The sequence below is a fragment of the Archocentrus centrarchus genome, chromosome 7 (genome assembly GCF_007364275.1).
Source record: "Archocentrus centrarchus isolate MPI-CPG fArcCen1 chromosome 7, fArcCen1, whole genome shotgun sequence".
NCBI lineage: Eukaryota > Metazoa > Chordata > Actinopteri > Cichliformes > Cichlidae > Archocentrus > Archocentrus centrarchus.
In genome coordinates, this window is record NC_044352.1 from 37,760,192 (window position 1) to 37,784,587 (window position 24,396).

General features: G+C 40.3%; 2 protein-coding genes across 2 annotated transcripts in view; one reads left to right on the forward strand and one right to left on the reverse strand.

Moving 5' to 3' along the window:
• Positions 1–2,702, forward strand: part of LOC115782477 (voltage-gated potassium channel subunit beta-2-like) — a 101,329-nt gene extending 98,627 nt beyond the window's left edge. Inside the window, exon 15 of the mRNA XM_030732653.1 lies at positions 2,188–2,702. Coding sequence (XP_030588513.1) covers positions 2,188–2,277 — 90 coding nt within the window. The 3' untranslated portion in view covers positions 2,278–2,702. The remainder of the gene's footprint in view (positions 1–2,187) is intronic.
• Positions 2,703–18,845: 16,143 nt separating this feature from the next.
• LOC115783614 (uncharacterized) lies at positions 18,846–20,780 on the reverse strand. Its single transcript, XM_030734525.1, has 6 exons — positions 20,711–20,780; positions 20,367–20,460; positions 19,939–20,274; positions 19,677–19,833; positions 19,467–19,594; positions 18,846–19,315 (listed from the first exon to the last, which is right to left on the reverse strand). The coding sequence occupies exons 1-6, from the start codon at positions 20,725–20,727 to the stop codon at positions 18,995–18,997; spliced, it is 1,053 nt and encodes a 350-aa protein (XP_030590385.1). The 5' UTR covers positions 20,728–20,780; the 3' UTR covers positions 18,846–18,994.
• Between the last annotated feature and the right edge of the window lie 3,616 nt (positions 20,781–24,396).

Below are 24,396 nucleotides of genomic sequence, written 5' to 3' on the forward strand. Positions count from 1 at the left end.
TTAACAGTCCTCTGGCATTCTTCTGGCGTTCTTGTCAGCTAGTGGACTGGAGACAGGGGAAATTTTCAAAAAAGGTCCATAGAAGTGTGTGGTGAAGGGGTGATTGTCCACAAAAGCCCTCTTTTTTTTTTAACCATGTGTTATTCTCTTTTTAGCCTGGCCAAATCTCTTTCCCGTTAATGAAAGCCCTCGGACCGATGAAGTATGCTTTCTGCCCATCTTTGCATGCTTTTTCCACAGCAGGCCACAACGCCGCTCTGGCTTCCTTCTCACTTTTTGTTAGATCGTCACCAAAACGAAGCTTCTTCTCTCTCAGGAAGATGTTGTTCTTTGCTCTCTTCCAGATGGTGTCTCTCACAGAGCGAAGAGCAAAGAGGATGATGATGGCACGTGGTTTTGTATTTGTGTTCTCTTGCCTGTCCAGCCTGTGTGCAACATCAATCCCCTCCACTGCCTTCTCTCTGAGCTCAGGGGCAGTTTTCTGGCAGATTCGGGATACTTTATGCTTCACATCCTCATTCTCTTGTTCATCCACACCATACAGACGCAGACACCATCTTCTTTTGTATCGTTCTGCTTCAGTAAGTCTATCAGTCAGCGCATTGATATCATTTTGTTGCTTTTCTATTTTTTCTAGTAACTTTTTTTCTTTTTTAATGTCATTCATTTCTTCATGGACAAATTCAAGAGATTTTTTGAGTTCCTCAATGGTGTTGGTGTTGTCTTTTATCATGCTTTCTAGCTGGTCTGCTCTTTGGTTTACACTGATCCTGAGAGCACTTATTATATTTGTCTGTAGCTCATGAAGAGAAGGCTCACCGGTGTTGCTCTTTTTAGCCGCGGGGCTGTTCAGTGGAGAGTCAGGTAAAGTTTGCAGGACCACCTCTTCACCCTCTTCCATATTGTCACAGCAAAGCTCGTTGGTGCTCACCTCAGAGTACGAGTGCTCTTTCACGAGGAGTTTGCTGTTTGGCGTGTTCGGTGCTTTCTCCTTCCTCTTTCCGCTGCTGGCGTTAAAGCGCTCCATCTTGGTGCTTTGATCTTTCCCTTTCTGCTGGAAGGAAGCAAGAGTTACTCTTTTATCTTTAAAGTTGAGTCAAATTTGCTGAACCGTTGCACAGGTTTCAACCGCTTATACACATATTTTAGAGTCTGTCTTCAAGGTTAGAGTAGCATTGAAAACATAGTTTGGAGCTGAGTTTTCGGGAGACAACGAACCAAGCGTGTTACACAGACGCCATCTTGACCCCGATCTCGCAAAACGGCCTCTCTTGTTTTTTTCCCTCCCATGTTTTTTTTTCCCATGTCCCTTACAGGGTTCCGTATGGAACAGTACTTGGGCTGAGAGTAATGACTTTTCACAAGTTCACGAGTACAGAAGTCCACACAAGATCGCATATTGAGAAACGGCCGGGGTGTCATCCTGTTTGCTCGGTGCATGCGCCCAGTTTTCAGTGTCGTCAGACCCATCACTAGAAATTGGAAATAAATTGGGGAGAGAGTTGTGGTGTGAATGTGATTGTTAGGTTTTTAAATTACTTGGTTTGTAACTGTGCTCACTAGGGACATTTTATTTATTTATTTTTATTTAGAAATAACAGCTTTAGAAAATACCCTTTCAGAGAACACAGATGAAGCTGGGTGGGGTAATAATTTATTACAATGTGCACACATTGTTAGGAGAGATCAGCTCAAAATGTTCCCAGACAGGGAAAATCTCCTGTTTCTGGCTGGTTCCATCACCAATAAAGAAGCATCTCAAATAGACAGCAAACCAACTCACAACAGTCCCCAATACCACAAAATGTGAGGGGGGGATCCGTTGCGTTTCACTGCCCCTATATTTGGAATCGCACACCGGACCTGCGAATCGTTTCCTGAATCAGTCACATGGTATGGCCGGCTTGTGAAGCTTCAAACATCACCGACACAAGCCTCGATATGGACTTCACAAAAAAAGTTCCTTAACGCCAACAGACTTAACTGACTAAGAGTCAGTTAATGGACTGCCTATAGAATCATTCAAAGTTTTTATGAGCAAAAACAGTCCAAACCAAAAGGACAAACATGCCATGCACAGATGTTCTGAAGTTGATGTTTCCCTCTAGTGTAAAAGCCTCTCTGAAGTGACAGTAAAAAGTATTAAAGATTTAGAAATCACAGTAATGCTTTGTGTTTGTTTTACAGGTTCTTCCAAAGCTGTCCCTCTCCATTGTGTCTGAGGTGGATTGCATCTTAGGAAACAAGCCCTGTAATAAGAAGGACATAAGATCTTAGAGGTGTCTGGCATAAACTGTCAAGTTATACCTGCCTCTTGTAAAAGCTGGCTATTAATGAAAGTTCACCACACACATGGGCAACTGAATACAAAGTAGTAAATAAAAAATTTCCAAAAGACATAACCATAGAAAATGTTTTGCCATCTTCAATATTTGCACTTTATGCCACTTAATAAAATGAATTTCAGTAGTATGTAATGCTTATTGAAACAGCTCCACTCCCTTGAGCAAAGCCACTACTACGCTAAAATAAATTAATAAATAAAATTTAAATATTAATGTCCAACTTAATTCATACTAAATGAATCTTATCTCAGCATGTCAAATGTTTAACTTGCATAGTCGTTGCGTTGTATTTATGTGAAAAACACATTCCCTGAAAACTGAGCACAAAAATTATGGGGCAAGGCATTTTCAGTGTAATAACAGCATGTACTGTTTAATAAAACCTTTACACCTTTTCCTGCTTTCAGTGTGTTTATTGTAATTATAATATAATTTGATGATGGCTAGAATGTGAACTGAATGCAGAGGGGTTTTTTTGTGTGTTTTCTTTAGAAATAAGTGTATTAGCCTGTTTAGTTAACATAACCTGCTAGGGTCTAGGGAATTATTGGCCTTTTTTGATCGTTTTTTTTATTTTACCTTTATATTTCATCTGTGTAAATTTCAGGACTCATCATCAGTAATTGACCTCAGAAGGGGGTGTTGACTTTTTAAAAATTAGACCCTCTGTAGATCCTGATATAGGCCCACTGAGGATGTCCTGTAGTTAACTGTGTTTTAGAACACATTGATCTATAGCATGTGTATGTTCTTTAATTAGGGTGGCAAGGCAAGGGACAGCTGATGGGGCCCAACCCAGCCGTACCACCACCTCATGGGCAAGGTTGGTCCAATCAGCATTCCATCAATTCAATTTCATTCATCCAATTCCGTAATTCTTCAGTTAAAGAATAAAAATCACTAATTCCTTCCAGTTTTTTCATCCCAAACCCTGAATCTTCTAATTAAAGTGTTAGGGAATAATGTGGAACAATGCACGGGCCATTCGGGGTTGGGTAGTCATGCCGGGATTCAAAAAAATTACCCAACTTGAGTTTACATGGGGGCATAAAGCATGCTGCCTTGAGACCTTCTTGACATTTTCTCTTAGCCTTCTTTTGGCTTGGGCTCAAGGCTCTTTGGTTTTGTCTGACCCTCTCTGGTCTTTTTTTTTCCCACCTTATGTGCTTTATTGTGTCCCTCTTTGGATTCTTCTGTTTGTTTTTTCCATTTATGCTCCCAATTTTCTATATTTTAGTTTTTTCTGTTGTGTTTTTCAATTTTTTTCCTTTTCTTTCTGCTTGTGTTTTTGTTTACTTCCTTTTGCTTTGCCCTTTTTCCCTTCTCTCTTTGAACTGTTTGTGTTCCGTGATCCTTTCTTTTTACTGAAAACTTTTCAAATATTAGGGCTTCTTTAAGTTAGTTAGAGCTCATGTCCCAGCAACCTTGTCTCTTCCTGCTGGGTCCCACTAACCAACAGACTCAAAGGTATTGTGGCCCCTCTGTTGCAAGGGTAAAACCACTTGCATTATGTGCTCTCACCCCTGGGCCGGGCAGTGGTTTGGGTCCTCCTCCAACATACAAGGCACTGGCTGGTTAGGAGTAGGGAAAAGATCTGGGTCCTGGCTGCTGCCAGGTCCCAGGTCCATCGCAGGAAGTGGAGATGTTCCCCACAATGGCGGAGGTACAAAAAATTTTCCAAATGGGCTGCAACAACAGGCCTCTGTGCCTCTTGAGCTCATTGCATAATGTTTCGGCCTATGTTGGCCTTCCTCAGGCATGAGCTCAGGGCTTTCTGTTTTCCTTTTGTCTTCTGTTTTGGTTTCTTTGTTCTGTTTATCCCACTTTTTAGGGTTAGGGTTAGGTATTAGGATATATGACTTGACCTTCCCTAACTCGGTCGGTTTTCCTGGTGTTGGTTCGGAGTGGTTAGGGTTGGAAAAAATAACCTATGACCTCCCACAGACACTTGTTCACAGAACTGGTGTTGGTTCAAAAAATAGGAGGCCACAGTTAAAGCACGGGCCAGTGCCTGTAGTACCCGGTCCCCCCACTGTTTGATACCTCCACCAAAAAAACACCAACTAAGACTGATTTTTATTTTGGATTTAAATTATAGGGTTGAGGTGGTTAAGATTCAAATTAATAAGTAAGGGCAAATTAATTTACTGTTTAAATCTATAAAATGTGGACACATTTCCCCTCATCCACATGGAGAATCTCTTCAGGGATCAGAAGTGGGATGCCTCAACCACAACCGTGCCACAATAGGTGTATCCTGTGCCCTAATCACCCTCCAAACTAGCTCCAAAACTGGAGAAGAAGGAGGGGGAAGGGGCATGAGAAACCGTTGGGGTTCTGCTGGGTATCTATTAAAAATTAAGCCAAGATTGGGGATTGCATCTACTTAAGGACAGGGCTAAATCTCCATTAAGAGCTACACTAAGGTTAAGGTTAGGGCTATATGAACGTGGGTGGGTGTCAAACTAGGTTTAAGGATAAATCTGTAAAATGTGGACATCCACTGTTACGGCCCTGGCCGAAATGTTAGTCGTGTGTGTAACTGTTTGTGTACATGTCTATGTTTCGAGTGTCTGTTTCCGCAGGAGTTTGGTGTTCTTGGTGGCCCCGCCTCCTTCGCTGGCGATTGGACATCCTGGGGGATTGGCACCCCATCTGGCAGCTGGCGATTGGCTCCGGGTACCAGCTGATGGCCAGCTGACAGCTCAAAGGCTCTGTGCAGCTGGCGCCCAGGGGGGCGGCCTGAGCTGAGCAGATGGTGTCAGACCTCGCCTCATCCACCTGTTCAGTACAGAGTGTTGTGTTCTTTCTCGTGTGTGTGAAACAGAAGGGGTGAGCTGCCTTTTTCTTTTGGGATCTTTTCTCCTGTTTTTTGGTTAGGGATAGTGAATGTCAGTTGTTTGTTTTGTTTGGGTAGGGTTTAGTTAGATTTCTCTCCTCTGGGTTAGCTGTTTTGTTTGTTGTTTTGGCCTTGGTCCACCCCAGAGTTTATGTTCTCGCACATTCAATAAACTGTCAAATCGTTATATCTGACCTGCTTGTAGTGTGTGGTGCTTTTGGGGCTGAGGCAAGGGGGCTGCCTGTCCAACTTTTGGTGTTGCGCTCTAACCCCTAGACCGGGGTGTAACATCAAGTGGGTGCTGGTCAGTTTGTTTTGTTTTCTCTTTCATGTGTTGGTGTGTTGATGCTTTTTGCTTGGCGGTTTTTTCTTTTGGTGGGGGCGGTGGTTGGGTATTAGTGTTGGTTGTCGGTTGGTGCGATGTCGTTTGATATAGATAGCTTTGCGCAACGGCCGACTGTTAGGGATTATTTTTTACTCAGTGAATAAAGGACAAATGTTTAAAGGTAAACTCCAGTAAATTAATTAATAAACAGTGGATCAACCAAATAATAAACAATTAAATAATACATTAGACAGAAAGCAACAGATCAGAAAGTTCTAGACTAACTTCTCTCTTTCAGAGCATCTTATCTTGAGGACTGGCCACCGAACGTACAATTAGAACATCACCCATGTCACCATGTTCTGTCATTAATCTGGACAAGATTTCTCTGTATTGATTAAATTAGAACATCAGGAAGAAGATGACTGAGAGGAATCTGGGTCATGAAAAAGCAGCCAGAACAAGACTGAGTGACGAAGGTCAACTCATAGCACCCAGAGATTGTTTATGTTTAAGATAAAAGGCTGTATAAAAATGTTTTGGTTAGACAGGAACACGGGCTCAGAGAGAGAGAGAGAGTGCACACTCTTACTCTGATTCCCCACATGGCCATGTGTTTATTTTTTCTGATTCATTAATACATTAAATGTCTTACTTTTTTAATCAAAGTGTTTCAGGTGTCTTCCTTCACAAAAAACCTGTTTACCTGACAGATGGTGACCCCGACGTGATCAAGGACTGATAACAGGTAATAACAGGTGATTTGTGAGGGAGGATGATTGGCAAAAGAGGACAAAGGGGAATATTTTCTCCAGGACTCACCTTGGTACTTTTACTCCTCAAAACACTCACAGGGCACCTCATAAATAAGGTAAGCAGAAACCTGTTGTTTTTAAATAACCGAATTCTGCAGAATTGGATGTTGAAATTTTTTGTGAGTGAGGAGGAGGTAAAGTCACGAGAGAACAAATTTTAAACTGTTTAAAGCTTGAAAATATTAGAGTGTCAGAAAAACAAAAAGGGGTTGACATTAAAAAATGAATGAATAGATAATGGGTAAAAGAAACAAAATAAGTGAAGTGATAAGAGTTGAAATGAGTGAAAAAAGGATTGTGAGAGATACTGGAAACGTAAAACTGCCCTATAGCATTAGGCCATTGATCAAATTTATTTATTTATCAAAACCAAGAAGTGTGTGTGGCTGGAAAATTTTCAATTGAATAGAGATAACTCCTAATATACACAGCATGAAGAATGGTGTGTGAGAATGGCTTTGATACATGAAAGATGACGAGTGTGTCAGGCGGTGGCCGAGGGCGGAGGCCCTGGCGGACCGATCCCCGGCTATCGAGACTGGCTATTGGGACATGGAATGTCACCTCTCTGGTGGTGAAGGAGCCTGAGCTAGTGCATGAGGTTGAGAGATACCAGCTAGATGTAGTTGGGCTCACCTCAACGCATGGCCTGGGCTCTGGAACCAGTCTCCTGGAGAAGGGCTGGACTTTTATGGACAGAATTTCTAGGCGTAGCCAGGTGGCGGAAGGCTTCTTCCTTGGTGCCCTCAGAATCTCATCTCTGCTCTTTGCAGATGATGCGGTTCTGTTGGCTTCATCAGGGAGTGGCCTCCAACTCACAGTGGAACGGTTCGCAGCCGAGTTTGAAGCGGCTGGCATGAGAATCAGCACCTCTAAGTCTGAGGCCATGGTCCTCAGCCGGAAAAGGGTGGAGTGCCGTCTCCGGCTCAGGAACGAGTTCTTGCCCCAAGTGGAGGAGTTCAAGTATCTCAGGGTCTTGTTCACAAGTGATGGGAGAAGGGAGCGGGAGATCGACAGACGGATCGGGGCTGCATCTGTAGTGATGCGGACACTGTACCGGTCTGTCGTGGTGAAGAGGGAGCTTAGTGTAAAAGCAAAGCTCTCAATTTTCCGGTCGATCTATGTTCCTACCCTCACCTGCAGTCACGAGGTTTGGGTAGTGACCGAAAGAATAAGATCGCGAATACAAGCGGCAGAAATTAGTTTCCTTCTTTCGAAGGGTGGCTGGCCTCTCCTCCACATCGAAAGGAGCCAGTTGAGGTGGCTCGGTATCTGATTAGGATGCCTCCTGGCCGCGTCTTGGGTGAGGTGTTTCGGGCATGTCCCACCGGGAGGAGGCCCCGTGGTAGACCCAGGATATGCTGGAGGGATTATATCTCTCGGCTGGCCTGGATGAGCTGGAGGAGGTGGCTGGGGAGAGGGAAGCCTGGGCTTCTCTGCTTAGGATCCTGCCCCCGCGACCCGACCCCAGATAAGCGGAAGAGAATGGATGGATGGATGGACAGTACAAATGTAATCCATGCCACATGCCTTATTGTCTTTCAATGTCATGATTGCATTATATATTTCTTGAGGGGAGACATTCACATTCTCATTACTATGTATGTTAGTGATGGGTCGGTCGCGAACGAGTCTCTTTGAAGTAAACGACGGGAGCCGGCTCCCAACAGTGAGCCGTTTCCTTTTTTTTCAGTCGTTTCCATTTTTTTTTTTTTTTGTGGAAGCTGCACGTGATTGGTTAAGATGAATGGTAGCATATGATTGTCACTGAGAGGGAGGGGGAGGGTCCATGGACACACTGAGCAGTGAGTAAACACACACCAGAGAGGGAGGGGCTCCTGCAAAATGCGCTCCGAGACAGGAAAGAGCCAGAGGAAGTTGCGCGTTACATAGAGGCTACACGCGGGAACGGTGAGGAAAATGAGTGATAAGGATCAACCTTTATGATCAAGCTTATAGTTAGGGCTGGATCAGGTGACCCTGAACCATCCCTTAGTTATGCTGCTATAGGCCTAGGCTGCTGGGGGGTTCACATAATGCACTGTTTCTCATTCACCTTATTTACTTTGTTTATACTCCACTCTGCATTTAATCATTAATTGATATTAATCTCTGGCTCTCTTCCACAGCATGTCTTTCTCTCCCCTCAGCCCAACCGGTCGCGGCAGATGACTGCCCCTCCCTGAGCCTGGTTCTGCTGGAGGTTTCTTCCTGTTAAAAGGGAGTTTTTCCTTTCCACTGTCGCCAAGTGCTTGCTCATAGGGGGTCGTTTTGACTGTTGGGTTTTCTCTGTATTATTGTAGGGTCTTTACCCACAATACAAAGCGCCTTGAGGCGACAGTTTGTTGTGATTTGGCGCTATATAAATAAAATTGAATTGAATTGAATAAGGAAAGCGAAGCAAAGACCGGAAACATTTTAACCTTATACCTCCAAACATGTCCAACGAGAAACAGCCATCCATCCATTCACTTGCGCTCATCCTGTTCAGGGTCACAGGGGAAGCTGGAGCCTATCCCAGCTGTCATAGGGCGAGAGGCAGGGTACACCCTGAACAGGTCGCCAGCCTGTATACAAATTGTTCATCCATCAGTGCAATTAGAAGAACAAAACAGGGCAGGTCATCAGGCAGGAGAAACAGGGTCAACTCCTCAAAGGCCCTTGTTTTTTCTGATTTCCAATCTTTTGTTTTATAATTTGTATTTGGAGCACTGCAACAACGCCCTACCAGATGAGTTGAACCAGTTCTATGCTCGCTTTGACACCCTCAACTCCATCCAACGTAGAGAGATTCTACTACCGGAGGCAACACAGAGCTCTTCACCCACTGTAACATCGACTGAGGTGTGCAAGGCCCTGAGGAGGACCAACCCCCGAAAAGCACCTGGCCCCGACAACATCCCTGGCCGTGCTCTGAGGGTCTGCTCTTCAGAGCTGGCCGAGGTTTTTACAGATATTTTTAATTTGTCCCTCTCCCAATCATCTGTGCCCACATGCTTCAAGTCCACCACTATAGTGCCCCTCCCCAAGAAAACCAACACAACCTCTTTGAATGACTATCGTCCCATTGCACTCACTTCACTTGTAATGAAGTGCTTTGAGAGGATGGTCATGTCCCATATTAAAGGATCCATTCCGGACAAATTAGATCCCCTGCAATTTGCATACCGTCAGAACCGTTCAACTGATGATGCTGTTAATGCAGCCATCCATACAGCCCTCTCACACCTTGAAAATAAGGACACTTATGTTCGAATGCTGTTTATAGACTACAGTTCAGCTTTCAACACCGTCATCCCAAGCAGGCTGGTTGAAAAGCTGTTCACCCTCGGAATACCACCCTCCCTCTGCCACTGGGTCTTGGACTTCCTTACAGACAGACCTCAGGCAGTCAGAGTTGGTACCAGGACATCAGAAACAAAGACAGTGAGCACTGGGACCCCACAAGGCTGTGTGCTCAGTCCCCTCCTGTACACCCTCTTCACCTATGACTGCGTCCCCTCCCAAAGCAACACCTCCATCGTCAAGTTTGCTGACGACACCACCGTCATTGGGCTGATTACTGGGGGAGAGGAAGCAGCTTACAGGAGATGATTATTGACCCGAGGAAGAGAAGAGACCAGCATGCTCCATTATTCATCAACGGGACTCAGGTGGAGAGAGTGAAGACCTTCAAATTCCTTGGCACCCACATCAGTGAAGACCTCACCTGGACCTACAACACAACACAGACTGTCAAGAAAGCTCAGCAGAGACTCTTCTTCTTAAGGAAACTGAGTAAATTCGGATTATCCCCTAAGCTCCTCAGCAACTTTTACAGATGCACTGTGGAGAGCATCCTGACAAACTCCATCACGGTGTGGTATGGAAACTGCACCAGTCAGGACAGGAAGGCTCTCCAGCGTGTCATCAAAACAGCACAATTCATCTGTGGAGCTGCCTTCCCATCACTACAGGACACTTATAATACCCGGGTAATAAAGAGGGCACACAACATCATCAAGGACCGTACCCACCCACAGCACACACTGTTCACACTCCTGCCGTCTGGCAGATGTTACAGGAGTGTAAAAGCAAGAACAACCAGACTAAAAAACAGTTTCTATCCACAGGCCATCAGGCTACTGAACCACTGACTGATTACCAAACTGTGATTACCTGCCTTTCTTTCATCTGTATATATCTGTATATATTGCACTTGCTTTATTATTTATTTATTTTTATTTTCTACTTTTACTTTCCTAATATACTAGTTCTTAAATTTTATTTTAACTTAGTTGCTTATTTCAATTGTTTGTAAAGCAGTCGCAAGTAAGAATTTCATTGCTCAGCATAACCACAGTGTTTTGCGGTGTACATGACAATAAACTTCTTGAATCTTGAATCTTGAATCTATTATATGTTGAGTATATAAAGAAATGTTTGACATAGGCCTAATGTATGTTTTTACATTAGTAATTCATTTTACACTTTTTTTTTTTAAATTAAAATCTAAGGAGCCATTTGGGAGCCAAAAGAGCCGGCTCTTCTTTGGGAGCCGAGCCTAAAGAGCCGGCTCTTCTTTGGGAGCCGAGCCTAAAGAGCCGGCTCTTCTTTGGGAGCCGAGCCTAAAGAGCCGGCTCTTCTTTGGGAGCCGAGCCTAAAGAGCCGGCTGTCTGAAAAGAGCCGGAATTCCCATCATTAATGTATGTCACCTACTACATAAGCACTACTTTTGACACAATTAAACAGCTGAGTGTAGTGCTCCTGCTGTAACTTAGTAATTTCTTTTACATCACTGACACCATCAATAATAGTTGGAAGTGATGTTTTGCAATTATTTATTTTCTTAATTTCTTTCCAAAAGTCCTTGACATTATTGTTTTTTAACTTTCTTGCAAGAGAGTCAGACCTCATACTGTTTTTGTTTCTCTTTATAAATCTTAAAGCATATTTAAGATTTGCAATTTGCCTGTTTTTATACTCAAACAAAGGGCCATGTCTGTGTTTACCCGAATCAACCCATGCTTTAAGAGCCCTTCTGGCCTCTCCATGAAGCTCTCCTACATACTCATTCCAGCCTGGCTTGATACCATGTGAGCTGGTTTTATACAGAGGCTTACTTGAGGTAAGAAGGGACGGCATGACATTCTCATACATAGTGCATAACTCAGCGCTATGTTGAGGATTCTTACAGTTCATATCATGGCATGAGATGGCTGCTTTTGGTAAACCAGCTGTCAAAAAGTAAAGAAAAAACACCCTAAATATGTTTAGAACTACTAGGGCTGGGGAATATGGTCCAAAACAATATCTCAACATTTTTTTTTACCTGAATGGCGATATAAGAAATATATCTTGATATTTTTTTTCTTCCCAAAGGTATAAACAAAAAGGTACTTCTGAGTCAAAGCTACATGTCCCAAATGTCACACAGACACTTTTATTAACATTCAGCTGTAGATGTACATGAGGAAATGCTGAAAAATAAACCATTGGCATATTTAAATAATAATGCTCCTCAAATAAATTAATGCTTTTTTCCTTCATAAGAAAAGACTCACAGCTGTGCTATTAAAATGTAAACAGAAAAGATACAGAGCAAAAACAGCTAAAGGCTGAGTGATTCTTTAAAAAGACAGTCTGCAGTGAAGTAGACTTCATCAAAAGTGCTTCCTCCTGTGTAAGACAGCAAACATGTAAACAAACTGAATGAACAAACTTCCATCCTTCAGTCAGCAGGATTTCCGCTAGCTCAGTAAATCCATAGACATATACACTGATGTATCACAGCAACGGGCCCATCCGCTCAATGTGGCGTCGTATCCACTAGGCTAGTGACAATGCCCCCGAAATTTTTGACATACACCTACTGGAGGTAGAACTAAACCCAACCATGTTTTTCTTCATGGTCTCCCCTATACAAAATGGATTCTTGGCCAAAAATATTTTACTGCCAAGATGGTTAAATTGATAGATATTGTTATATACCAAAACTAAAAAAGAACTCAAGTACAGCCTGTCCGCATGGGGTTAACCCACAAAAACTGATGTAGATTAATAACATAAGGCCTGAGAGCTTTCAGAATAGGCATGTATGTAGTCAGGATTTTGCTTTACCCACTAGAAAAAACTGAATGGGAATATCTTAAAGTATGGGGTAGATAGAGACCTTGGAACACATATCTAAAATAGGCAAACATGGAAAAAAATATATCTATGCAAAATGTTTTTTTATTTACTTTATAATTGCTTTGCCAAGGTTTGTCATAGAAACACATATGATGGCTTGTTGGAAAGATGAGGTTGTGCTGAATCCATCAATACTAAATATGGCCTGCATAATCAGGGTGTTAAGTCACTTCATGTATAAAGTGCCCCAACTGAAAAGTATTGAGAAAATTGAGTCTCCAGTCCCAAGCTTTATTATGCTGCATGTATTATATAACACAGTAGGTTTGTTGAAATAATGTGCTTATTTTCTAAATCCAGCAATACCAAATATGTAAATATACTATGCATAGTCATTTAAAAATATGTGATCTGTCCCAAATGAAAGAATATACTGCATTTCATTGCAATATAGTAGACTGTACTAGTAAAATCACCAGAGATGAGAGAGTAGGACAGGAAACCACAAGAGATTATAACAGTTTGGCCTTGATGGGCCTTTTTAATAAAACTATAACTTAACTACACGCAGTATAAATCAGGAGCAGAACTCCATGCATGTCAAGCCCAGTGCATTTGTCGTCCTTATAGTAAGGTCCTTACAGTGTGGTGACACCACACTGCTGCTTGGTATAGGACTGTAAGGACAGGGATTTTCACGGGGTCTCTGATTTAACAGGTTTATCTCGGCTATTAATTCAGACGGTATAGGTTGTTGGTTAGACTGTAATTGAGCTAGAACATTATTGATAGCATCAAAAACATCAAATGTATCATGACTGGGTGTCTGATTTTGAGGGGGTTCAATAGGGTTATCTCATGTATTATCAACACGGGGAGAGTTGGGATCCGATAGTTGTAACCAGTTTAAAGAGTTCACAGCATCAATAACAGGAGTCAAAGAGATGATTTCAGGATTGGATTGACTAGCGTTCTCTCTATTTTCACCCTCTAACAAGGCTAAAGCTGCATTTAAATCTCTAAAATAATCATTATTAGACATTTTATTGTTAAATAAAATCCGGAAAAAAAAAAACAATAACTCTGACATAACTGTAAATGTTTTATTAAGGTTAATAATTCTAACACAGGTGTAAATGTTTTACAAAAGAACCCTAATGTATAGGTGCCTGCACCTCCTCTCATTTCTCCGCCTCCTTCTACGTATTGTATGCGTGCTCCAATAACACCTTTACCTCCTGAAAGACAGATTTTTAAAAATTAATAAAACAAACATAGTAAACATTCTCACCTATCTTTAATACTTATGTGACAGAATTGGGGCAGGGTTGTCACTTCTGTCAACTGTGAGATGTTTTCCTATTGAGGTTGCACCACGGAGATTCTATCTTTGGCTTTCCATTAGCTTGCTGCCCTTAGAAGCTGAGCCCAGTCCTGTTACTGAGGGGACAAAGGTCTCTGATTGTGAAGATAGCGGTCTAACTCAAATATGTCTGAAATGGTTTAAAAAGTTTCTTATTTTTAAAGCATTTTGGTTTTTTGTCTGAAAAACAAAAATACCAACAAAAAAAAAAGCATACCAATATCCACCTCCTCAATCAGTCCAGCATCTAAAGAAAAAGAAAGGTTCAATGACCCTCTTATTCATCAAGTCATGCCGTGAGGAAAAAAAAAAAACTTACCGACATCTGTATCTGAAATGGAGCTTATGAGCGTGTCATCTAACAAAAAGGTAAAAAAAATAAATAAATAAAATTAAAAAGTATTTTTTAAATGCCCTACAACCTAAAAACAGAGTTTGATATACCTGTATAAACCATGTCTTTACAAAAATCCTAGCGACAGTCCAAGAGTCACATTTAGAGGAACAAACTAACAACATATTTACACTGAGGTTATTTATAGGTTTGTGTGTTTGACAGTTAGCTTTCACACCCAAATGATAGATTTTATCATTCTTCTTTCTAAGCCAGGTCTGTGATCTATAATAACCTATATATTTTTTTGAGTTATGAGGCTAGAACTATACAAAGTGGAAATAAACGTAACTTACCTTAACTAAAGTTGCCAATCACTTGTTTTACACGGTTGTCAGCATTTAGTAGGTTCAGTTGTTTTTTTTCATAAACGAGACAGGCTCTGATGTGCTCAAGGTAAAAGTACGGACCATTTACGAAACTGATTGATTGGAAGAGGGGTGGGGGTGGGGGGTACTTATCTTACAAAAACAGATGTGTCCAACAAGCTAAAGAAGTCCAGTGACCGTTACTTTTTCTGCATCTTACGTAAAGCAAACAGAGGTGGTACCGCAAAAGAGAGGCCCTGAATAGGGGGCATAGGTGGGGCCCTGAGGGCTAAATTATTGTTTTTCTTTTGTAATACTGTAATAAACTGTAATACACAGAGGGTGGGTGGGATCTCAAAGAGGCTCAACATAGGGAGGAGGAGGAGGAGGAGGAGGAGGGAGGGGGTTTTTAGTGCTTATTTCTATTACAGGTCTATTTTCTGTTACAGGTCAGTGGAACTAAATTTTATTTTTTTTAATTTACAATTTTATTTGCCATCATTTTTTTTTTGTTTTTTCATTTACTTTTATTTATTTTTTAATTTTATTTTTTACATTTTATTTTTAATTTTCAATTTTATTTTTTAATTTACAATTTCATTTGCTTTCATTTTTTTAGTTTTTTTCATTTACTTTTATTTATTTATTTATTTTGCTTATATTTTTCATTTGGTTTTCTTCTTTTTACTTTTTTTTATTTGCTTTGCTTTTATTTTATTTATTTATTTATTTTTTTTTTTTAATTTACAAAAACAAAAACCCTAACTGAGGCTAATCTGATGTTTAGGAGAGGAGGAGGAGGAGGAGGAGGTAGGAGGAGAGAGGGGGAGGGGGAGAGAGGAAGGGAGGAGGGGCGAAAGTTCAGGCTTACTGACCTTTCTGTCTGACCTATTGTCGCTCACATTCATGGTGGTAATCAAAGTTCTTAGTAGGCTCACTGACGATGTCCTGGTGCTGTCTTCTTTGTGAAAGTTTTTTTTAGACAGAATTAAACATATACAAATAAAATTAAGTAAAGATTTCCAATGTGGTCCACAGCAAAACGTTTCGGTCATAGTTGAATGAAACATAAAAATAAAAAAATACACGCTGTAATGTCTCACAAAAAGAGTCCTGTGGCTTTTTACTTTTATTTAATTACAAATAAAAAGAAAATCCCCAATTAAAAAAAAAAAAAAAAAAAAAAAAAAAAAAAATATATATATATATATATATATATATATATATATATATATATATATATATATATATATATAATCTTGTTGTTGTTTTTATATATATATATATATATATATATATATATATATATATATATATATAAAAACAACAACAAGATTAACCTTAATAATAATAATAATACCAATAATAATAATGTTATATACAATGTACATGATGTGCCTGTGTGTTGAGCCTTAACAGGCCGGACTATTTACAATATATTATATATTATCCTACAGGCCGGACTATTTACAATATATTATATATTATCCTACAATGTGTAGGTTATTGTGGTTTTTGTTGGGAGCAGTGATGGTTATACAGTCTTACAGCTGCTGGAAGGAACACAGCAAATTTAGAAGTGTTAATTCAACTCCTAGGGAGTTGAATTCAACACTTTCAAAGTGTCTATATTGGTCCACTCTAGATCGAGTTAAAATAACACTTTTGAAAGTGTTAAACAGTTAACACCGTGATAGAGTTAAAACAACACTCTCAATAGTTGAAATCTAACACACATCAGTGTTGAATTTACCTAACACCAGTGTGTAGTGTCAAAAGTTAACACCATATATCTGTTAATTTAACACTGAATAAGGTTTAAAATATATCAACTCAATGGAAAGTGTTAAATCAAAATCTGGATTTTCAAAATACTACTGGTAGTCAATTAATAATCCCAAATTCACTTCCAAAAACAAAAGATGCCACTTGAATTTACAAAGAAAACCACACAAGTTGCAGTTTGAATCCACCTGTATTTTAAACAAGCACACCACATAAAACACTGGCTTTGCAATAGCTACAACAGAACTCATAGAATATGGCAGTGTGGCACAGTGTATGTTTTTTCACACATTTCATTAGAAAACTGCTTGTCATAGGGTCTGTAATAAACCAAGTCCTTAACTGGAAACACAGAAAATGAATCTGCTCTCTCACTGATACAGTATGCATTGAAATGATCATCAAAATAAAGAGTGTCCACTCTGCAAGACAAAATGAAAGCTTGCTCATCATGTACAATGATGTTGGTGACTTTTCTGAAAATAGGAATTTCTGTTTTTGTTCCAGTACAAACAAACATACCAATCTGATATTCGGTTCCAAAGTTTTTCACCCAATTAGTGGTTGACACTTCACAGTATGTGCTTACATTAAAAGCAGAACTTAAAACCTCACCTCCGTCCAAGCTATTAATAATTTTTGTCTTCACTGGACCACACTCGAATCTCTGAAAATCAAAATTCTCCCAGTGGTAAGCTAGCTGTCTCTGGTGTTGCTTAACCAATGCTTTTGTGATATTTTTGAAATTTTTCACTGATCTTTTAAAAAAATTATGTTTGGCCTCAAATCTCATGCACCATACATGAAGGAGTGGACCTATTTTTCTAATACAACGTGGATAATGTAGCATAAAATGATGCTTTGGAAGCAATCTTTTCTGTGGAAACAAAGATCTAAATAGCTTGTGGTGGTCCTTAATTAAGTGCTTCAAATAGTAAGTCATACCATTAGTTACAATGGGTGAAAACACAATATTCACAATCTGTATCAAGAGGAGCAGCAGATTCCAGTAACAGTTATTTCTTTCCAATACATCACCAAAAATAAGAGGAGCATTTCTCACAAGACACCAAGACTGAATTGCATTTAGTCCAAGATCCTTGCTAACCTCATCCATTTTCAACCCACTTGGCCTATTTTTTCTCTCAATATAACCATAGTTGAAACTTTGAATCCTCTGTGACAACGATTCCAAAGAAAGATACTTCTGGTTGACAAGGTACTGAAAGACAAGTTTGAGTTCGTACTGTACTACACCTTCAAGTAAATCGTGCATTATGTCAACTGCATAGTTGTCAGAGGTGTGGAAAAAATGCAATGTATTGAGTAAGCATGTCTTTTTGACACCAAATGTTGAATCCAACATAGGATTTTCTTGTAGAGCTGCACAATGTTCTACATGGATTTGTTTTGTACGAAAAATCATACCAGGGTCATCTTCAGTAAAGACAGACTGTGACTCATCCTTACTTGTCAAACAAAATCTACAGAAATACGTAGCACTGAAGGACTCAACAAAACCAAACAGTCCGTGTAAACCAAGGTTGTCACCTGTTACTTGTATAACAGAACCAAGCAATGGTGAGTCTGAGAAAGGCACCTCAATTCCTTGAGTTTCAAGAATTTTAAGATCGTCAACAAGAGGCTTTAGGATGTCATCAAAGCCATAAGTTTTCAGGTCTTGTGAGTGAAAACGAGTCACAACATGTATATTCATCAACACAGAATTATATTTTGGGGGAAGGTTTCTCAAAATAAAGTAAATACAACCAAGTTTGTGAATTCCTTTCTTTGAACCTAAAGGGTTTGCTGTCTCAAACTCATCAAAATAGAGTTGAATCTGTAGAACATGTTTTTTCTGGGAAAACAAAATGTTACTTTTGAAGTATGAACCATCACATATGTCTTTATAAATGCCTTCTTCGTGAAGATTGGCTTTCAAAAAACTTTCACATAATTCAGCATTCCTGAACAGAGACTTAAGAGTTCCTAGAATGGGCGTATACACAAATTTATCTGTTACAGGGACCTGACTGTAAAGTCCTGTTGTTTGATCTCTGCGAACATCAAACCGCACCCCAAGAACATACTCAACAGGTTCAACAATTTCCCACTTTTCCTCAAAGAACTTCTGTCTTTTGACTCAAGTATTTAAGGTTGAAAAGGGATTTTTTAGTTGATCAAAACATTTTTCAATTTTCTTTTCCAAATCTGTGCCTTGAATTTCTGAAGTGCAGCCAAGAACTGCCTCTCTTACATCCCTATGAATGTCATTAACAAGTTCCTCCATAGAACCCACCATTGCTTGGACTGTGCTCTCAGCAACACCACATGCTTGCAACTGTGCAACAACAGAGGAACACATATTTAACATATGATTGTTGTCAGTAGAGGGCTGAGTAGTTACAGGAGAGTTTGTACTGACTGCCTGTGAAGTTGAGGGCTCACCAACTTCATTCAGAGTGTCCACATTGTCAGCAGTATAAGTCAAAGCAGCATCTCTATGGAAATGAACAAGATGCTTTTTAAAACCTGAATATGTGCAAAATGATAAACAACATCCCAACTGTCCACATTTTAAACGTAACGTCTTTCCAGGATATAGACCATGGTGGAGTCTTAAATGCTGACAAAGCAATGCAGAACTTTTGTGGTGTGCTTTACAGACATAACAAAGAAACATATTTGCATCCAAGGATATTTATCACCTCAAGTGTCGTGCAAAAATCTTGCTCTTAGTTCCCTGACTCTGGGACTTTCCTTGGCATGTCCCACATCAATGTTAAAAACTGTGGTTTGGATGAACGTATAGAAGTTATAGAGGGATTCATGGTAGTTGACGCTGAAGATGAAGTGTGCCTTGAAGAGCTCATCGAAAGCTGCCAAGGAGGTCTGTGCCTTGCAAGGGACGGCCTTGTGATCAATGATGATGTAGTATCTTTGGATGCTGCTCTTGTTTTCACCAACACACAGGAGGAAGGGCTGTCCCGGTTCCACACCAGCAAGGAAGGTTTCGACACTGGCTCCCATCTTTGACAAAATGTATAGAAGAGGAATGATAGAAATCCATGAAATATAGAACAGCTACATTCAAATAGCTAACAAAGCCAATAAGAAAGTGCTTCAACACAAGAAGTAGGATCATCAGAATAACCACATAAATACAGTATGATTTGCATACCTGCAGATATCTCACAACATGGTCCACAGCTTGACATGAGCTGATTTTGGCACTCTTCTTGTGGCCTTTGGAGGTAGGTGGAAGCAAGTGAAGCAACAGTAGAATGCTTGACAGGTCACTGTCCCAGCCTAGGGGAAACACAGGTAAAAGACACATTCAAATGATACATAACTGATATTTTAAAGAGTGAGCCAAACTAACCAGACCCACCTGTGTCGTGCTGCGAATACAAGAGCTCTTCAATGTGCTCATTAGAAGTCAGTTTTCTGCACTCTGTCAGGATCCTAGGTTTGAAAAAAGTAGGCCATTTTGCCAAAAATCTGCCCGACACCTCCTCTCCAAACATCATGGTGAAGTCCTGGTCAATCTACAGAAGAATGTGCATCTTTATACTATTTCATGTTGAAAGTGTATACTTTGAGTGATGATTCACTTAATAATAATAATATTAATAATAAGTTGTTTGTCTTACCAAGCCAGTGATGTTAAGGAATCGTGGGAAGACATCCAAGACTGTTGAAGAGCACTGTTGATCTTGAACCAGTGTTTGACGATACTGAAATGTGGCCCTCATCTTCTCTTTGACTGCCGATTCATCAGTTGAATGTTTCAAAAAGGATATCGCTTCACGACACTCCTCACCAAGCAGCTGCTTATCGGTGCAGGAAACCTCTCTCTTTCTCTTTGGACTATCTTGATAGGCTGTGCTGGTGGAGGATCTCCGGGACTGAGCTGCCGAGTTGCGCTGAACAGTTTTTATTCTCCAAGCCAAGTAGCCAGATCCACTCTGTTGGTCATAGAAGTGTTCCTGTGATAGTAAAAATACAAAATTGTAGAGCAAATTCAGAATATATTACTACTGCATAAACTGACATAAAAGACTTTCATTTAAAAACTTACATATCCATTGTCTGAATATGGATCTTTGAGGCTGGGAAATAGAGAGATGATGCCCAAAGCATATTTAGTTCTCACAGAGACTGGTGGGATCATCCTGAAAGATAAACATGACATAACTACAACAATTCTATCAGGGTTTAAAGGGGACAAATTCTACTGTTATTTGCTTCAATGAGTTTTAGTCTCTCTCAAATTGTCAGTTTTTATGTCATGCTTTAGCCATTTGATGTTTATTTCCATTATAGGATATATTAAAGAAATTGCTTTACTGATATGCAATGTCCTAAACTGAATGTGCTCTTTTAAACATTTTTAAAGTATAAATATGAATATTGATGTCTTACCCATGAATTTCAACCATGTTGGCCACAAGGAGGTTTACCAAACGTCTTCTTGTGCCATCCGTCAGTGATCGCAGTTTAATAACCTGTCCACCTGGTTTAACCTGGAGAGCATTTCTCACCATCTCCAAGATTAAGCATCACATAGTCAGAAATTTCATCAATCTTTATCAACATCAAATTCAACAAACAACCCACAGTTTAACAGCAAAATTCTTTGTGCCTGATGTTTTACATCATTTGTTACAGCTGCACACCTCTTTTGCTGCTTCCTGTTCAGCATGTGTTCTCGTCCCTCCATTTGTGTGAACAATCACTGTGGCATCAGATGAGTCAGAAGATGCTAGCAAGGAGTCTCCAGAAACTGACACAGATGAATTGTCTGACATGGTTGACTCCAGCGAAGTAGATGATAAATCATGTTGAAGCACAACTGGAAACAGTGGAAAAAAAATGTATACAGCAAATGGATAAAATTTGTTCTAAATACTTTATTTTTCTAAATTCATGATCTACTCCTTCCTCAACAAGGCTGAGCCTCACCTGTTGACTTCTCAGTTGTCACCCTAACAGTAAGGTTCCCTGCTTGCAAAAGATCCTCAAACACATCTGCATCAACTTCTGTCCCTGATTCATCTGTCAAGTGTAGCTCAGTCTCAAGAGGAAGACCTAGCTTCACAATGACTGATAAAAATATTATATTTAGAGCAATGGAAAAACTTTTTATAGCACGGTTTTATAGCAAATAGTCCATTTACACAAACATTCTGTACTACATGAAAACTGATGCCAACCTTTCTGAAGAAATGTGCTGAAGTCATCATAACCATCTTCAGTCTCAGCTACTTTGACATACTTCTGCGTTTCTCCAAATCTCACCTTCACCAACATGATGTACTAATGAAGAAAAAAAGAAAAGGCAACCAAATGTGCCATTATTTACAGTATATTCACCGTGAATGTGTAGAGACAGAAACATTTTTGCTTTGCTTTACTCGCATGAAATCGACTGCGGAAATGCTTCTTTGATTCTCATATGCACAAGTCATGCCAACCAGTCCCCACCTAAATAATGGGAGCCAGCACCAAGGTTATAATAGTTTTGGATTTTACATTATAGTTAGGTTTTAGTTAGTTTTTACTTTTTGTTCTCCAATTCAGTTAGTTTTAATTAGTTTTCAGAGTGGTTTTGATCGTTTTTATTAGTTTTTATTTTTGGTTTAATGCTTAGTTTTAATTAGTTTTAGTATTTTCATACTTAAACAGGTGCAAGATTCAAGGCGTACAAGTGAGGCACTGTTACTGAATTGTCCTCGCTGCTTTTTAAAAACATCCTTGCAATGCCATTACGCCATGTAAAAGAAACTGCATTGTAAAAATGTTTAAATGAACAGCAAGTGTGTAACCCTGCAATGTAAACAACAGTGCAAGCGGAAGTAAACTACTGGATTCCGCTACGAATTATGGGTAATGGCGCGAGGTCAGGAATGCCGTCATGACGACTAACAGCACCAACACCCATAAATAAAGAGTTTGACAATATAACATCACTTGAAGGTATAAACATGACAGTGACGTTATTTTTTTATATGCATGGAGAGCTGCAGCATTGAGTAAAGTTATAAAAACTCACCAGCATTTCAGACCTTTATTACCCATGGCAGCAGGTGATGGCGGGAGGGAATGCGACCCTGTTGCCAGCTCCGCTAACAAGCTAAAGTTAAAACTTTTTTTTTAATTTAGCCCAAAACTTAGAAAATGATAAATAAATAAACTACTCCTGCCGATTAAAAGCTCCGGGTTTAGCGCAGGACTTGGTGTGGCGGCCCGGTGTGTTTTTTCTCTCTCCAGCTATTCTTCCAGCAGCAACATACCACCGGCCTCTTATAGCTTTTCTGATTTTAGCACCTGTCCATCGACAAGCAGGAGCTCAAGCCCCGGGTCCAGCACAGGCACTCTACCCCCTCGATACATTATGCCATATTAAAGCCAAGACCGTCAAGAAAACGACACCACAGCTAAATATGTTAACTCAGATGGCCTTCAGATTTTCTAAGTTTTAATGTTCAGCTAACCCGACACCTCATGCTACACCAGTTTGTCTAGCTTTAACCTCTCACAAAAAATTGCAGTTGTACATATATACCGTGATATCCAAACGCATATACTTACGTTAAGCAAACTATGTATTAATCAATAAACTTGCGCAAAGGGAAAATGAATGCAGCCATAAAAAATATCATGCAAAAACTTACCTTGTCACGATGTAAGCTCCAGACTGCATGAGACTGCTGCTGTCCCCGCTCTCGAACAAGCACGTCACAGATACGTTGAAATTCTGGGAGCAACTCTGTCAGGTGTTGATTTTAAACTTAACACCAGATAGAGTTACTTAAATTTAACTCCCTGGAATGACACCAACTCTTTTGGGAAACTAACACTTATATCGTTGACTAGACTAAACAAGTGTTGAATTAACACTGTATTTTTAACAGACAACAACAACACTTGAAATCTAACACTTCTGATTTTGCTGTGAAGGGTCGATGATAAGGCTCCTCTGTGCATTTAGGATGCAGCAGTCTGTCACTGAAGGAGCTCTCCAGCTCAGCAACAGCTTCCTGCATGGGGTGGGAGACCTTGTCCATCAGTGATGTTATTTTGGTCAGAGTCCTTCTGTCTCCCACCACCTGCACTGAGTCGAGAGGACATCCTAGGACAGAGCTGGCTTTCCTGATGAGCTTGTCTATCCGCTTCCTCTCACCTGTAGATAAGCTGCTGCTCCAACATACTGCTGCATGGAAAATGGCTGATGCTACTACAGTGTCATAAAAGGTCTTCAGGAGCACCCCCTGCACTCCAAAAGACCTCAGCCTTCTCAGCAGGTAGAGTCTGCTCTGAACCTTCCTGTAGAGCGCATCAAACCTGTTAAAGAACTGGTTCAGGTTGTCCCCCCCCCAAGTCTCCCACGACCCTAGGGCTTGGTTTGTGTCCTGAAATTGAGTTCAAACTCCTCCAAACCCCACTGATGTTGCTCTGCTGTAGCTGGTCCTCCATCTTCTTTCTGTAGGTGTTTTTTTTTCCATCCCTGATTTTTCAGAGTTGATCCAGGGTTTATTGTTTGAAAAACACCTTACTCTCCTGATGGGCACAGTGTTTTCCACGCAGAAACTGATGTAATCCGTGAAGCTTTGTAGGTAACAGCATTATTGCTTTAATCAGAATCAGAATCAGAATCAGAAGGTTTTTATTGCCATATGGGTGAACAGGTTCACAGCATTAGGAAATTGCTGCGGTACTTCGTGCTTACAGAAAAAAACAAATAAGTATAAAAACTATAAGACAATATACAAGTATACAAATTGCAAATATACAGAGATATTAGAGCTATAACTATAGCACAATATTACAAAATTACAAAATATACAGTGCAGAGACTAATTAAAAGATAAAAGAATGTAAACTATATTCCACTAATATGTACATCAGTGCAGTCAGACAGGTGCATAGACATAGGGTCATCAGCGTTTGTGGAGGGTGGTGGTAACAGTCTTAGGGTAATTGTTCATGAGTCCAACAGCAGAGGGGAAGAAACTGTTCTTATGGCGGGAGGTTCTGGTCCGTATGGACCGTAGCCTCCTGCCTGAGGGGAGAGGGTCAAAAAGTCTGTGCCCAGGGTGAGAGTGGTC

Coding starts and splice junctions, on each gene's coding strand:
- LOC115783614 (XM_030734525.1), bottom strand. Junction 19,834..19,938: donor TCCTTAACATCACTGGCTTG/GTAAGACAAACA, acceptor ATTCTTCTGTAG/ATTGACCAGGACTTCACCAT. Junction 19,316..19,466: donor ATGTTGTGAGATATCTGCAG/GTATGCAAATCA, acceptor ATTTTGTCAAAG/ATGGGAGCCAGTGTCGAAAC.